At 35.3% G+C, this 17,206-nt stretch overlaps 1 protein-coding gene across 8 annotated transcripts in view; it reads right to left on the bottom strand.

Annotated features, from left to right (window-relative positions):
* Positions 1-724: 724 nt before the first annotated feature.
* The window catches only part of FNDC3A (fibronectin type III domain containing 3A), a 113,486-nt gene continuing 97,004 nt past the window's right edge, over positions 725-17,206 (bottom strand). For all 8 annotated transcript variants that reach the window (XM_061434624.1, XM_061434622.1, XM_061434623.1 and 5 more), the window contains 10 exons: positions 16,532-16,650; positions 15,062-15,167; positions 14,799-14,974; positions 13,356-13,469; positions 12,527-12,676; positions 12,148-12,431; positions 11,833-12,045; positions 9,381-9,547; positions 8,066-8,193; positions 725-3,232 (listed from right to left, as the gene is read on the bottom strand). In XM_061434624.1, the coding sequence (XP_061290608.1) occupies positions 2,918-3,232; positions 8,066-8,193; positions 9,381-9,547; positions 11,833-12,045; positions 12,148-12,431; positions 12,527-12,676; positions 13,356-13,469; positions 14,799-14,974; positions 15,062-15,167; positions 16,532-16,650 (1,772 nt within the window). In that variant the 3' untranslated portion in view covers positions 725-2,917. The remainder of the gene's footprint in view (positions 3,233-8,065; positions 8,194-9,380; positions 9,548-11,832; positions 12,046-12,147; positions 12,432-12,526; positions 12,677-13,355; positions 13,470-14,798; positions 14,975-15,061; positions 15,168-16,531; positions 16,651-17,206) is intronic.

Below are 17,206 nucleotides of genomic sequence, written 5' to 3'. Positions count from 1 at the left end.
CGTGTTGGAAACCAACACACAAAATGCTTAAGCACAACATGCAACATTCCTATTTCCAATCTATAGGGGGAAAAAAAAAGCGAGGTGCCGTGGAACCGTGAATCCAGCATCCTATTCTTCTCAAGGGTGGATTCCAACTCAGTGGCTTCCATGCAGCAATGCCCCTACATCGTTTCTCCTCTTCCCCAGCCTAACATTTTAAACTTTCTCATGGTGCCTACCATTGCAGCAATTATAGATCCTCTTGGATTTTAAAAAGCCATGTATCCCTGGATGAGGTCTGTGGGATGGAAATTTTGAGATAAATGAGAAGGGATGTTGAATGTCCTGGTACCTGTGAGAACTTTATAGTATTAAGTAGGAGGGAATGTTGAACCTTCTGGTGGCAAGCAGACCTAGTTCTGGGCCCCTGTAGGTGGGAAAGAAGGCAAAGAATGCAGGATAGGTGAGGAGAGGTCCGATTTTCTTTCCAATGGGAAGTTTACCTCAGACCCATCTTTATTCATTAGATATCTTGTTTTCTTTATATATAGATATATAATGAATTGCACAAAATCAGCTCACTAGGATAAAACTTGACCTTCTTGAATACGGATCCTCTCCTGTTGAAGATTTAATTATTTTGGGAAAACTGTTGTAAGCCAATTGCAAGAAGGGAGACCTTAACATTTCATTCTCCAAAAGAGGCAGCAAATAATGTTTATGAATACAATAAACATATCTCAAAAAAAGAATGATACAACTTTTATTTTCCATGGATTTTAAAGATATTTTTGCTACATAGTTTATGTATTTTTATGAGATTATATTTTTTCATCTGTATGAAGTTCATCCTTACACAATTTTAAGGTGATATGTTTGGTAGTGTATCTATAATCTTTAAAAAGTTTAGAGTTTTTGGAATGTACAGTATATGAGGTAAAATCAAGATTACATTAAAAATTGTTTCTCCTCTGCACTCATTTTACAGTGAGGCTCAAATGGCAAGTACACTATTAAATGACATTTACTATCAAAAATAGGAGTTCATTTGAGATACTATGAAAAACATAAGCCACTGTAACTGCCACAGTGGCACATTTTACCATTTTAGACATTCAACTATATAGAAATCTCTGGGCTATTACACTCAAACTCATTTGTACTGCCACATGTGGCACTTTTAAGAAGTTTCTAGAAAACAATCACTGTTTCGGGGGACGTTATCAGCCTACATATAAGAGATTAAATTTAAATAAAATGTAAACATACAGTATTTTATAGTGACAGATCATTCTTACCACTTGGGAAGGCCAAGTTTATCCATTTCTTTTTTGAACAAAAGTTAATGTTTTTTTTCTACAGCACAGATCATTTGACATAAAACAATTACAATACATGCCCATTCTAATAGAAGAAATTCTTCAGAGATCTTCAAAGCACAAGACATACGTCCTTTTTTTCAAAGACTGACAGAAGTGCTTAGTAATCACTAAAATGCTAACCTCAGCAACTAAAAATTAGTGATTCACTATCCTAAAATTCAAATAATAAATTAAAAAGGCTAGTTACAAGTGTTTTACAGATAACAGATGTGATAAAACAAGAATTTTAGATAGTTTCATTACAAACTGTATTATTACTGGCAGTCATGGACATCTATGCAAGATGTACAATGTGATACTTGACAAGATTCAATCTGATCATCCAATAACTCACAAATGCAAGCTCACAAAACATTAATGAATTATGTAACTGCAAAGTGCTCTAATGCAACATTAACCACATGCAATCAACAACTGGAACAGTATCCAAACAGACATTACATTAAACATTAGTTTTTCAAGAAAGAAAGCAGCTTGAAGTTTACTGGTGCAAATTAATTTTGTCTTCAGATTTGGTGCCCCAAACAAAAAGGTTAGGTTTGATTATGAATTCTGATGGTGATGGCAGTAGTTATGGGAGAAGCAGCAAAACTTACAGGAGTTCTTCAAAATTAGCCTCTACCAGATAGATGGAGTGAGAGTGTATGTGTGTGTGTGTATATTATATATATATATTTCTACACTTGGTATATATAAAGCCATATGTACGTGCATGTCCTTATACACACACGTATAGTTCAAAGGCTCAAAAATAAGTCTGAAATTCAGGATTGATTATGAATTACTTTTAAAAAGTTAACTATCTAAAAGCCCTCTGTTCTTTTCCATGTTTTCAAGACCTGAAGATGTGTTTCTGAGTAAACGTTAAAATATTTTTAGGCCAAGTAAACTGTCTGTGCTTTCTTCAAGTGACTTATCTGTGAATTCATGAATATATACTTGTAATGAAGAACTCCACATTTATCAAACAAGAAGCTTTTTTCCATGCATATTCTTTCATCCAGTTTTTGTCTGCTAAGCCCCTCCAGTTATTCATCATAATCCCACTTACCAAATTAAGACAAATGAGGAGGTAGAAATATAGCACTAGATTGCTTTCACAGCATCATCATACTTTAACATTTTTATATAGCATGTTAGTGTGAATTTTAACCATTCTGAATTTTTCACTAGGTAATAATCTTTAGAACAAACAGATCAGGATGTCACTGTTACACTCATGCCGACTGGTCAAAATATCAATTATATATTGTATTGTTGCCTCTCAGAAATTTTGTTTCACAAGAAGGCATGTCAAAAAAAAAAAAGAAAACAAGAAAGAAAGAAAAAAAAGAGCCCCAACCAAACAAAAAGCCAAAAATTGCTATTTCTGTGGCTTGCATTCTAATAAGGTGCCAGCCTCTACCTAGCAATATAAAGCATTAAAAATGGCCAAAATGATGTACTAGAGTCTCAATGCCAGTGCTTAATGCCACTGTTTTTGTAAAAGCAATACAGAAATAATTTTAGTACATGACAAAATAAAAGGTAATATTAAAAATAAAGTTATATTTTCACTTGATTACAAAGTACTGAATGATAAAGGCAATCAAAATGGAAAAGAACGCGAAGAGCACAAGAATGACGGCTGCGCACTGCTCGTCGCTGAGCGCCCGCCCGGGGCTCGTGCTTTCCACAGTGTCTCTGCTGGCGCTGGCTGGTGGTTCAGTCCTCTGAGAGATGAAGAGCACTGTCGTGCTGTAGGGACCGACGAGGTCCTGATGCCCCGCGGGGTCTTGGCACTGGCGAATGGCACACACGCGGAAACGATATTCACAGTTCAGCTGAAGGCTTGAATACCGGAATGCAGAGTCAGGACCTCTGTAAATCTGATAGCAAGGCATGAGGAAAAGAAGAACTGTATGTGAAGGCTGGGTAGAAAATCTGTGTTAAAACTGGCTAGGTTTAGAGTTATTTTTGACATGGAAGCTTGTGAGAGCCACTGCCTGGCTCTTTTAAACGAGATTTTAAAATACCTACATATTAAAGAACTCAGCTGTTTGCTGTATAATGGCAGGGGAAATCTGAAGAGTCAGGGTGTGCTGTCTGCCCTCGCAGAGCTTACAGACCAGCTGAGAGGGAAGCTGTGCCCCCAGAGTAGCTACAGAATAAGCACAGTCAGTCCACAGCATTTCTCTGGTTTCACCAGATGTAAGAAGTCAAACTTGTGTGAAACCATTCCATGAAAAGAGGAAGTGTCTGATCTTCCTCTCCCATGGTATCTTTGTAAAACTGATTTTCTGTAATGTTTCCATCAGATGTGATGAATGAAACAATAAATGAAAAAGGAGAGCTCCCTACAGGTGTCTGTGGCAAATCATTTTCTTTAAAGTGAGAGACCACTTAGAACCAAAGAATTAGATCTTAAAACCCAAATCCTCTGCTCAATCCCCCAGAAGGGCAATAAGAAGAATGGAATTCCACAGATTTTCAAGGCAGAGTGCCAGGGGCTGCAGGGACTGGGCTCCGAGCTCTGCTCTACCCTGCACATGCCGTGATGGTGTGACAGCAGTCACCCTGTAATTACGAGAATGAGGTCAACTAACATGTTACAGCATAGTGCCCAGCATATAGCGAGTGCTCAGTATACGGAAGCTCTCACTTCCATTACTGAATCCCTTCACTCATTCGCTAAATGAAAAGACCAAGACTCAGTGCTTTCCCAGTTGAGATTCCCCAGCTAGTTGGTGGGTTACAAGTAAGGTCAAGCAATTTTAGCTGCCTTGTTTGTATCTGTGTTATAAATCTAAATTTTTACATACTGGTTTGCTCCCAAAGGAGCAAGGTACGATCTTTCCCTCAATTTTGTGCCTCTAGCATATAATAGGTACTTATTAATAAAAGGCCACTATAATAGTACTGACTATGTATATATCAAATGTATATTGGTAGACACTAAAAAGATATATAAATGAATTTTTATTGAAAAATGAATCTTTAAAAAATGCTGAATATGCCTTAGTCCTGAAGATGCAGATGAGCATTTCAGGGAGTGGGAACATAGAAATGATTTATGTCTCAGTGATGGTAAAAGGATGAAGTTAAGTAAATCAGAACACTGTATTAGAAAGCAGTGTGAAACAATATACATACAGTGGGTCAATTTAGTAAAAGTTAAAAAATATGTATTTGTCCTATAGGTACAGTGAATGATACTCATTTTTGCCTTTGAAGTTTTCTTTACTTTCCATTTGTCTCCAAATGATCACGGTAAAATGATTTGGGAAAAAGCCTCAACAAATGGCATGAGGGTGACAGGTGAGGCGATTTGACACCGGGAAGAGGACCATGTTAAGACACTAACTGGAAACTTAGGGCCACTTTACTGTGTGTATTTAAACAGTGTTTAAGGAATCCTGATCATAAGGCTGAGTGAGGGATTGAGGGAACTGGGCATGACAGGGGCTCTTGGTGATAAAAGCACAAGCTTTCAAGTGAAAGTGTTAGTTGCTCAGTTGTGTCTGACTCTGCGACCCCATGGACTGTAACCTGCCAGGCTCCTCTGCCCATAGAATTCTCCAGGCAAGAGTACTGGAGTGGGCAGCCATTCCCTTGTCCAGGGGATCTTCCCGACCCAGGAATTGAACCAGGGTCTCCTGCATTGCGGGCGGATTCTGTACCAGCTATCAGGGAAGTGTTTACGGATACCGAAGAGTTTATGATAGTGATAAATTAGGACGAAGCTGGAGAGAAGAGACTGGGAAGGAAGATGATAAGATCGTTTTGTTTTAGATGTTGGGAAGATGTCTAAACAGGGAGACATCCTATAGGTAACTGCAGATACAAGACTTCGCTGAATGTGAATAAGCAAGAGTTCCCCGTGGCAGGCAATGACCACTGAGAGAAACTATGTCCCTGATGACTGCATTAAGCTCCTGGATCAACCTGTCTACCTACAGGGTTCTCTGTAAGAGGATTTATACTTTATACGCCAATTTGAATTAATTTTCCTGGTACTTGTAACATTAATGAGCTTGGACACAAGAACTGTCTCAGGTATAGACTCCCAAATGGGAATTATCTACTTTGAAGGTGGTTCTACTGTCCCCCAATATTTTTACTTCACCCTGTTATGCCACTTGAAATGCTGCTTTGGTTAAAAAGCACTTGCTTTAAAAAATGTATACACTGCTGGGAGGATCAAAGAGCCAGCAGACACTTGACTTTTGATATGAATTTTCCCAAGCAAAAAGTTTTTCTCCTAATGCCCATAAGGTCAGTTATACTGTGGAGATGAGAGTTACAATGTATGTGAGGGAGGAAGGCAAGAGTCAGGGCAAGAGTGTGATTTTAGAGAACTAGGCCAAGCCTTGGTGAGGTGCTACCGAGTGGGAAGTCTGGTCAAAGCCAATGACTGCCCAAACAGGGCAGAAAAGGAAGAAGATAAACAACTCTAAGTGCGGTCTAGGGTCAGAAGTACTAGTTGCTGCCACACTAATTTGCTTTCAGACCCCTCAAACCAGCAACATTACAGGTTAAATAGGTTTTTAGAGGCTCGCCTAGAAAGTCAACCACCAACTTTTAAAAAAATAATCCCCTTCTTAAAAACATCAACAGTTCCTACTGCTGTAGAATAAAGACCCACCAAGACCTGGCCTCCTCCACTCCACACTCCATTCTTGAGCCTTATTCAACTCACACTTGAGAGGTAACCAGCCCCCTCAAGAGTCCCTTCAGTGATAATCCTTTTGGAAAACATTCTAAAGTCCCGGGGTGGGGGGCGGGGAAATCATTCCTTTTTATAAAGTTATGTTTTATCTTTATTATGACCTTTTATTTGTTTGCTTACACAAAATGTCAATTATAGTATTTCTGCTTGCTTGCTAATGTGTAATAAATGGAAAATAAGAACAGTAATATTAATAATGTAGCCTCCTCAATTTCTTCATATGTAGTATTTAATACATATGTGTTGAAAATCAAGTAAATTTTAAGTAAAGTATTAAATTCCATGAATGAGATCAAACTCTTAAAAAATGACCTTCAAACTTTTGGTATTTGTCAGTAAATTATAAAATTATATAAACATTTAAAAGATTTAGATGAGCATATGTACATGCATATATATGATGAAGTTCTAAGGAAATCAGTTTTACAGTATGCTTACAATCTAAAGAGTGTTGATGGGGATAATTTAGCTTTTAAATTAGAATTAGCACTGCTGTTTCATGTAGTGATGTGTTCACATACTACTCAATATGGGATCCCTATTTCCTTTAAACATGTAGTGCAATTACATTTTCATTAGTATTAATTTGATTTCTTCCTTGGAAGGAAACCTGCTTATCTGTAAATTATATTCAAATCCAATTATCATGTCAATTTGCAGATGACTTAATAAAGAAAACAACCACATTCCAAATTTAATCTGACCCTTTGGGGCCTTCTGTAATTTTGGTTAAGAAATTATGCTTCCATATTTAGCAAAACTTGAAAGGAAAAAATTATACCTATATTGAGAAGTAATCTATTATTAATAATTATAACAGCACAAGAATGAAATAAAATAGATGAATGACTGGTTTTTCTCCTGGGAAAAGAAAATACAAGGTAAGATACTAAATTCAATTCAATAAACAACCCAGTTTAAAAGCCCTCAAAAATCACGAAGTTTGACAGCAAAAAGGGAGAAGCAGATGAAATGCCTAAAAGAAATAAGGCCTTTGAGCTGCATAAAGACTTCTTTTATAAGTTATAATGAACACTGACAGCTCCTCACTTCATCGGCTATTCACTCTCTACCAGGAATCCGTCTTTGAAATTTCTTGGCTGGGAAGGGGATAGTTCCTCTAGGCTTCCATACGGCAACTCTGCACTCTAACTATGACTATTACCAACACTGTCCAAGCCTCCTCAGTGGTGTCTCTGCATCTGTCCTCATCCTACTCTAGTCACACTGACTTTGTGTCTGATCGTGTAACTATTCTGGTCACAACCCTCCACTGGCTTCTCATTTCACGTGGAGTAAATGCAGAAGCGTGGCCTGTAACACCCTGCATGACCTCCATGCCACTCACAGACCCTCTCTGATTAACTCCCTGACCTCATCTATTATTCCTCCCTTTGGTCACACTGCCCCAGCCACGGTGACTTTCTTCTTGTCCATTAAATGTAACAAGCATGCTCCTACCTCAGGGCCTTTGCACCTACTGTTCCTGCTTTTTGGAACACTCTTCTCCCCATATTCACTTCCTTTGAGTCTCTGTTCAAATGTTACCTGCTGTCCTGTATGAAACAGCACTAGCTGTCCCTTGCCCTAGTTCTCCCTACTCCTTTTATCCCGTTTTTTTTCCTCCATTGTGCTCATCACTATCTAACACTGATACAGTGATGTGTTTATCTGCTTTTAGTATCTCTTTTTTTCTGCTAGAATGTAAGCTGCATGAAGGCAAGGACTTTCTGTTCCGTGCATGTCCTGAGTGCCTGGCACAGAGTTCAATAAAGCCTATCAAATGAATGAATACTCTGTTTAAGTTCAGCTCATACCTAAAAGATTTTGCATCCTGATATACTGTGTAGTTACTAATCTTTGGAACACAGTAAGCACTGAACAAATGTCTTTGAATTAGGAAGATAAAGGTTAGTCAAATCTTGTACTGAAAACACGTTAAAGTGAAAAACGGTAAAAACATGTATCTATAGAATTATATTTTGACACATACCTGTTTGAACTCTGAATCTTTTCCCACCATAACCTGGAGACTGTAAATAACTGGATCACCTTTCATTGGCTGTAAACACTCCCATGTAATATCACAAATGTGATCATTTACTTTCTCTATTTTGGGGGCTGTAGAGAAGAAATATAAATAAAATCTGCTTGACTTTTCACTTGGCACGTCACACAGACATTTGTTTTAGTCAAAATCAACAGACTTTAAAACCTAGTTATAAACTTGAAGTAAGCATCAGAGAATGTTTGAAATTTGCCGAGAAATGGTCAATGGCTAACTCTTACTATCCTCCAGGCCACGCAATCTATAAGCATTACAACGCAGACTGATTAAAAGATCTGTCAAGAGAAGTACTGTTTTCACTGAGCTAAAAAGCTAGAGGTAGTTCTACAACATCTTTCATGGTACTTCAAAGAGCATAACTAGAACATGAAATTTTATAATTTAAGAAATTTCCTAAGAGAATGAGTTGAAAAACACCCCCAAATTCTTGACCACACATATGACTACCTCACTCAGTAGTAGGGTAGGTGGTGTTAAAACCAGCAATCTTCTTAAGGTTAAGAGACAACTAAACCAGATGAAGGAACGGAAAAATAACTTTGTGAAATCCATCAACATTATTAGAAGGTGTATTCAAGAACAATCTTGCTATTATGGGTCCAGTTAACAGATGGTGCTTTCAAGTATATGATCCAGGACACTGTACTAGAAGTGTTTGTGATTTGTCCTCAGAGGGAAAGGAATTTTAGTTTTTTCTTGGCTAAATGCACAAAGTACAATACTTGTCAGGGTCATTTTAAAATAAGAACTCTGCTGAAATTAATCTTAAATATATAATACATGCACAAATGTGTGAATGTGTATGTAAATTTGACTTAAAAATTCAAATTAACTGAGTATTAGGTTTTACTAAAACAGATGACCTCTCCCCCTGAAATTCAAATGAATGAAATAGCAATGACTCAAAACAACAAGAATTGTGATTTTTTAAAAATAATAATAGTGAAAATGGTAAATGGCCCTATTAGAAAACCAGCCTATCTATTCAATTTAGTACTTATGTTTATTTAAAAGATGAGTGACAAAAAACAGCACTCATTATTACTATGCCAGATAAAATAGCTTTTATTATTAAGTGAAGCTCCCAGTAAGTAGGCTTGTCTAGCTCATTTCCTTTTTATAATTTAAATTTAGACACATACTAGATGATAAATTTTAATTGTACAAAAAGTACATTATGAAAGAGCATTTAAAATTAATTTACTATTAAAAGAAAGTAATTTGAGGATGGAGAACTTACCTTTCAGGGCAGCTGGGACAGACTTTGGAGTAGTGAAAATATATTCTTGGGAAAGAGGACCTTCCCCTGCTTCATTACAAGCTTGAATACAGAATTTATAGGACGTCGACTCGTTAAGTCTTTGTACTTTGTATGTATGACATGGACCTCTGTATAAGGATACAAACCTAAAATGGAAATGACTTATGAAAAATAAACCTTGACTACCTTATGAAAAATGTTTAAAAACCACTAAAGAAGAACAGTCCGGACACTATTTAGCAGCAGTAAGTTACCCCTAGAATTTAACGCCACAGTGTTTTGCCACTCAATAAATCCTTATTTTTCATCAGATGGAAATCACAGAATTAGTTAATTTCCCAATTTGCCATAGTTTCCTGAAAATTTATTGCAAAATTTCATATCCAATCACAGTAACTGTTTCTTTTTAGGCTTCTGGTATCGCTTTGCTTCTGACTGCTGTTTTTTAATGTATACATCTTAAAAGATACTCAGAACATCACAATTTTCATTATCAATTATTTCTAACTAGAGTTACAGGCATACAGTTTGTCACATAAAAAAGGTAATTCCCTTTCCTAGGCATAATTTTAATTGATTTAGTGAGGTTTTCTTAATATTTACCTAACAGTATGAGATAATATTGTATATAATTTCCCATAAATTATCCACTTGAACTGTTCAATGCAAAGCTTAGTGTCATATATGACATACATATGCTGAATGTTCTCCAAAATTTTAATTGGCTGTTTTAAAAATTTTTGGAAATTGAGGAATGAGTTCTACATTAGAACTTACGTAGTTCTAATAGTCTGAAAATTGTAGTTAGTTTAAAATGAAGGAATACTTAATGATCGTTAGTAACACTGTTTCCAAGAATTGGATAAGCCTTGCCTTTTGAATCTCCATTTTTTTTTTTTTTAAACTGAGAGGATTAAAAAACCAGTGGCAAAGCCACTGTTGTAAAAAGCTGAACCACAATAAAAAACCTGTGGTCAGGGCACAGATGAGGTAGCATTCTGACACAATCCCACACAAATGTGAAGAGCTGTGAAAAATCAAAGGAAAGTAACTAAAGAAAGATATTAAATTGATTTATGAAACCTATGTGGTAAATTTACAATATCATAAAACACTTTAATTTCTTTATTTTCCACGAAGACCATAAAGCCATACCCCACACCCTGCAACAGTTCTCTAGATGCCAGCTAAACATTAATCATGCTTAAAGTTCTACAATATAGAATATCTACAATAATATCTACAATATAGACTAATATCATCTATACTTCATAGAATCTTTGTTCTATTATTTTTCAACCAAATACCAATTAAATCTGTTTCTAGTAAATCTTGCACAACCCTAAATATGAATTAATTAATTCACCTAACAATAACAACATATATTAAAGATAAATGGCTATACCAAAAACGTGCAGCAAGGCAAAAATCTTCCTTCCAGATATAAGGTTACAAAGAGTACACAAATTCTGCCAGGAGCAAAGGCTAACATTCAGAGAGGCACAGATTTCAGGAAATAAATGATCAATACTATTTGCTCTGTGTAATGCTCTTATGATTGATACAGGATGTTTAATTCTGTACGCTATTTTAAATGTATAATTATTTCTGATAGGGAGTACTGATATACAAGTACCCTGAGTATTCCATTATTGAATATTTGGCTGACATACAAACCCAATGCAAAAAAACAAAATAACCTAGGGAAAAATTGTCATTAGTACTCTGAATCTATCAGACATACAAATTTATTTCTAACAAATTGAGTGAAACATAAAAAACAAAAACAAAACAGAATTCTTAAAAGATTAAAGTATCAACTGAGGAAGATATATGGCATTGTTTATTTTGGATTTAACATCAATATACTGCCCTGGATTGGATTTTGAATAATTTACACTAATTACTTTGAGTAACACTATAATTCAAATGCATGATTTAGTGGAATAAAACAGCACGCATTTAATGAGATGGCAAAGGACAGAACAGAGAAGAACCTGAGTAGCCAGGGGACTGGACTATTTATCAGAGGGTCTAAGATCTGATGGTGAGGAAGTGAACTCCTGCATTCACATGGTGTTCACGCCGTGAGTGTGTGGAGGGTGAGACATAACCCTCAAGGATTTCAAAAATCTTATGCCAATCAACTGTTTACTGTAAAAACTACCTCTTGCTGGAAATCAGCATTGACAAACTTATTTTGCAGTAAAGATCGCTCCTTTCACTAGCCTGAAGACAGTGAATGGGTTAGAGAGCCAAAGAACAGATCCCCTATTTTCTTTCTTCACTATGTCTTCTGATGTTTCAAAAATGGCATACTTAAAAATTATTTATGAGAACTGTTTTTGAAAACAATTTATTTCTAGTGTTAAAAAAATTTATATACTTGAGACCTAAGAAACAATATAAAGAAGCAATTAGAAACACCCACCTTCCATTCTTATCCTCCATCTGAAGGTGGTACTGAACCGAATCTGTCGACAATGACTTTGGGGTTCCTTCTCCCCACTTCAGTTTAAGGTTTTGGTGGCTGAAGGCAACGCATTCCAGACGAGGTGGGTCAGGAGGGAAGGGTTTTGTTTTTAATTTTATCATGTGGCTGAAAGGACCAGCTCCAAGGCTATTCAAGGCTTGAATTCGTATTCTAAGTGCCATGTTAAAAAAAAAAAAAGGTTTAGTTTATGATTATTCTATTTAAAGTGTCTCTCTGGTCTAGGCAAAAATTAAGATAGTTTTTACTGTGTACCTGTATGTTGTATCTGGCTGCAGATTGTCTAGAATGTAGTTTGTAACCTTTCCCACTGTCAAGGGCTGTTTATCTCCAAAGTCTATGCTGTAGGCAAGGATTTCTGAACCATGATCACAAGGCTTTTCCCAGCTTATTGCAAGGCATGTAGATGGTGAATAATTGGGATTTTCTATATCATCATCACTTATTTCTTGAAGACAAGTCACAATAGCAGGAACTGATGGTGGAGTCATACAGGCTACTACTTCACTAAAAGGGCCTGCACCCACAATGCTCAGAGCCTACAAATTAATAGAGCCCCAAAGTTAAAGACATAATTATGCAAATGCTCACAAAACACAAAACTCTAGAGTGACAAAACCCTGACCACCTTTACCTGGACTCTGCAATAATAGGTGGTTGCTGGTGAAAGTCCTTTTAATTCGTAACTGAGACCGGGTCCGCAGTAACATATCTGCATACTTCCTTCAACTCCTCCCCATTCCAATCGATATTCAGTGACATCAGTTCCATTACTCAAAGGGACCTTAAAGTTAAGAAAAGGGGATAAAGTCTTTTGTCTTAAGTTCTGATAGTGATTACATAGTTTGGGGGCAAAAATGTTATTTACCCAAGCACATAAAAAAGTGAACTGTTTTTGGATTTCTAAAAAAATGTTTAACAGAACATAAACTGTTTAATATTACATTTTTATTCATTAAGGCCACCTGAATTAAAGATCTGTCAAAAAATATAACTTTTCAATCAGACACAGAAATATGATTCAATCACTTTAAAGAGTATCTTAAGGTAAATACACTTTAAATAATTCTATTAAGTAATATAAATGTTAAATCATACAAGGATATTTTGTTAAATTTAAAGGAAACAGAAAATGTAATTATCATTATTGATTACTACTATATGCAGTAAGTATACTGGAGATAATAAACATGAGAGAAATAGTATACACTAATTCCTATGAATGTCTGTTCTGAACATTAAGTGCACCATGGGTAAATATCTCAGTACTGAGACGGGGCACCACCATGGACAAGAATCTAAACACTTGTAAACATATACCTTATTTAAATACTTCAAAGAGAGAAAAGACTTTACTTTTTAGGACTTTACTCTTTGTATAATCTATGGAGATGAAATGAATAGTATCTTCATTCTCTTTTTTAATCATTTAAAGCAAATATAAGTGAAGGAAATGACAATACCTCCCAATTCACTTGTGCACAAGTTGCAGATCTGCATGTCACTTGAGGGGGCTTACACTGATCTGGTGGTCCAGGGGCTGTAGTAATATCATGTTTTTCTGAAAATGGCCCAAACTAGAAAAACAAATATTAATATCAGTGTTTTCATTTTTCACCTACCAATTGCACAGCTCTCCATAAATATTCACAGATAATTAAAATCATCATCCCTTTCCTTTAAGACTAATTAGTCATAATAAAATTCTCCTAAAAGAAATCACAGAAAGTAAAGATTTAATTAATGATCATGGAAGTAAATATGTGAGGTATTTTAAAGTTTCCTTTACTATAGTTTCTTCTCTTGCCCCTTATTCTTTCATCAATTGGTTTTTTGTAAGAACGGAGGGGAATTTAGGAATTAGGTCGAATAAAAAGAAGAAATCATGTCAAGAGTGAAGAAATGAATACCAATTAAAAGCACGAGAGATTGCAGGCATAAATTATAACTTAAACTTAAGTAACAGCTTTAATAGGGTGTAAAAATGCATTCTGTGAAAATATAGGGAACAAATATTTACTTGAGATGATTCTGACAAGTTATCACAAACCTGAAAACACAGATTAAAGACACTAGTATTAAAGATGCTACCCCGTGTCCTACAGCCTTGAGGGGCTGCCAAGATCATCAGAGTTTACTGAAGTCTGAAGTAATGGGGAAAGACTTGTCAGTTTAATTTCATGAAATTTTAATTATATTGTAGTTTTAAGAAACACAGTGCTAACTCAAAGTCAGAAGTGACTGGTTGGTCCTCAGAGAACTTTTAATTCAGAGAGATGAGAGATGTCCCAGTTGAGCGGAAAGGGTTTTGGCTCCAGAGTTGGACAGAGTGACTGATGTCTCCCACTTTTTAGTGTGTGTGAGTGCTGGGGCAAGGAGTTTAGCTTTCCTGAGCCCCAGGTTCCTCAGCTGTAAAATGGAGATATCACCTATTCTGTCCATTTTATGGAGTTACACAGGTACAGAGATAATTAAAAACAAAAACAAAAAAATACACAAAACCAGAAATGCTTAGAATGTTAAGTTTTTTCCCTTTGGTAAAAAAAATGAATCACGAGTAGTTGTCAACTGGAAATAAACACTGCGTACAACCAGCCTCAAAACACTTATTTCATCTTATGATCATGTTTCTCCTCTTCTTACTAAGTAAACTCCATTAGTACTGCCTGAAAGGCTCAGCTCAAGGTCAAAGTGTCACATATTAGTAATTGGAGTTTTAAAGTACTGCTATTCTGTAACTGTTAAGTTATGGTATATACTGAATTCTCATTTATCAACAGAGGCTTATTAAAAATTATAAAATTTGGAGTCACATGTTGAAAGCAAAATGGTCAAATAATGGGCACAATGACATGTTATATGAAATACCACTGGGATTTATAATTCAGTCAGCTCAGTTTTCCTACCCCCATTTTGTTAGCTGCACGTAGTCTGAAGCTGTAAGTCTTTCCAGGAAGAAGGTTGCTCACTGTACATTCTACTTCAGGACCTTGGTAAACTTCTCTGGGTTCATCTCTTTCTACAGGAGACATTTCCACCCCATAGCAAGAAATGGGTGATCCACCATTGACCTGAGGGGGTCCTAAAGGTGGAAAGATTTCCACAGTTAAACAAGAGGAATATATTTAGTACCAACTTAATTATAATTTATTACCAAAATGAAAATTACCCCATCGTAACTGTATTTCTTTTGCTTTGGGTCTACCCTGTAATCTGGGAGGGAGGCATGGGCCAGGAGGCACAGCTGGAGTCTGCACAAGTAAAGATTCAGATACCTGCCAAAACAAAAGCAAAAACAAAACAAAAATGCCCCAAGCCAAATAATCAGACTGCTTTTGTTAAAGGAAAATCAGACAAACACAAAGACTGCACCAATAATTTGCATCTGAGTATCAAAAGAAAAGGAATAAAGTTCTGAATAAAATCAAATCTAATTAAATCATTAAAACACAAATTTTATATAGGCAAGTAAAATAAGGACAAGTATTACGTGCCTACTGGATATAAAGTTACCAGAAAAAAAAAAAAAACCCAACAAAGAACTCTTTTCTTCTTTTCATAATTAAAAAAAAAAAAACTTTCCTCATAACCTAATGGACATTATTTTTGGTGTCCAAATGGATCTACAAATCTCTTCTAAAGAATGTTCTAACATTCTATAAATGCTATTTGCTGTATTTTTAGGAGGTTTAGACTATTTTGACCACTTGACTGTATTTTTCAACCTAAACGCTAATTTAATATTAACAAAAAATTCTTTTCTTTCATCCTAAAAATAATTTAAAAATCAGATAAGTGTTCTCAAGTATTTAGCATCTTTCCAGGTATTTGGTATTACTTTTCATTTCTATGCTACTAAAAAAAACTTTTAGTTTTATTTTAAAAGACATTCTCTTAAAAGCACTGACACAAACTCAGTGCTATATTCATTATCTGCACAGTATTAAGGTTTATACTTAACATTTTATAAACAGTAAGGTTCACACTTAAGATTTCATATTAAAGAAAATGAAGCAATTGGATCCAAAGCCTGTTGCACAGGACTTGCAACTCAACTTCACTGTACTCCTATTTTCAACAAAATGCTCCTAATTCATTAAAAAAAATTACTTTCATTGCATTAAATCTCATTTGAAAAAAATAACAATTATGAATGCTCTAAGATACATTATTGGTTGGATTCATTAAAAATCACTCCTATTAAAAAACATTATACTTTTCCAGAACATTACAAATGTCTCATATATAATCAATGGCACATTTAAGTCCATTTCTGTCTCTAGTAAGAAATAAAATAATTGCCAAACTTTTCTGAAATAAGTATATATTTAGAATTTGTGTTTAAATAATGATTTTGTTTCTATTTCTGTTAGGTAGGGTTAATTGAGCATCATCCTAAAATTTATCTTTATAAAATTTTCTGCAATGTTTTTGTATACCTATTTTTTCCAAAGCTAAACAGCAACCAGACAACAGATATTCACTACAAGCTAAATACTACATTAGTCCAGTCTGGTCACTAAAAATTTAACCATCTGGGTTATACATTTTATGGATGTACTTCAATATTTGAGGTGGCATCTGATGATTTCATCTCATTTGACCAAACTTGAGAAAAGAGATCTACACTAAGTATTACCGCACTCTGTCCTCCATCACTGATGCAGTAAACTCGAAAACGATAGAAACAGCCTGGATTCAGTCGATCACAAAGATGTTCCCTAGTAGCGCCACTGTATATCATATCCCATTTGCTTCCTGTAAGATGGAAGAATTATGCTCCATCAGCGACAAGGTAATGTTTAACATTTTGGTATCAAGGACATGGCAGGTATCCTAGCTTCACTTCACTAAGTAAGCGTTTATGTAATTTGTCAGAAATGATTTAAGCCTGTTTTTTGAGTTTCCTGGAAATGATATAATTTTCTTTATGTGTATAGCTTCCTAGACAAATTTGCATGGCTTTGTTGAAGTGAAATCTCTCTGTAACTCTGTACAGACTCTGACTTAGATCGATAATTTGCTTTTAATTAAACATTTTAAATGTGCTTACTGGCCCAGTAATAACATTATAACACACAAAGAATAGAAAGAACCAATACCATAGGAAGTTTAGTCTTAATTAAAAGACATCTTAATTTTTTGCAAGGAAATAGGCCATTTGATATAAAGATAAAAATGTGTGATTCAAGAATAAAGATCACTAGACAGAGAACTTATTACTAAAACTATTATAAGTTAAATTTTAGAAGATTTTTCTGATACATCTGGGTATAAATCTGAGTGAGCTAACCTTCCGAAGACTTTAGGTATA

This window comes from Bos javanicus, chromosome 12, assembly GCF_032452875.1.
Source record: "Bos javanicus breed banteng chromosome 12, ARS-OSU_banteng_1.0, whole genome shotgun sequence".
Classification (NCBI taxonomy): Eukaryota; Metazoa; Chordata; class Mammalia; order Artiodactyla; family Bovidae; genus Bos; species Bos javanicus.
Note: the sequence above shows the minus strand (reverse complement) of the source record. Positions and strands in the feature narration are given on the sequence as shown.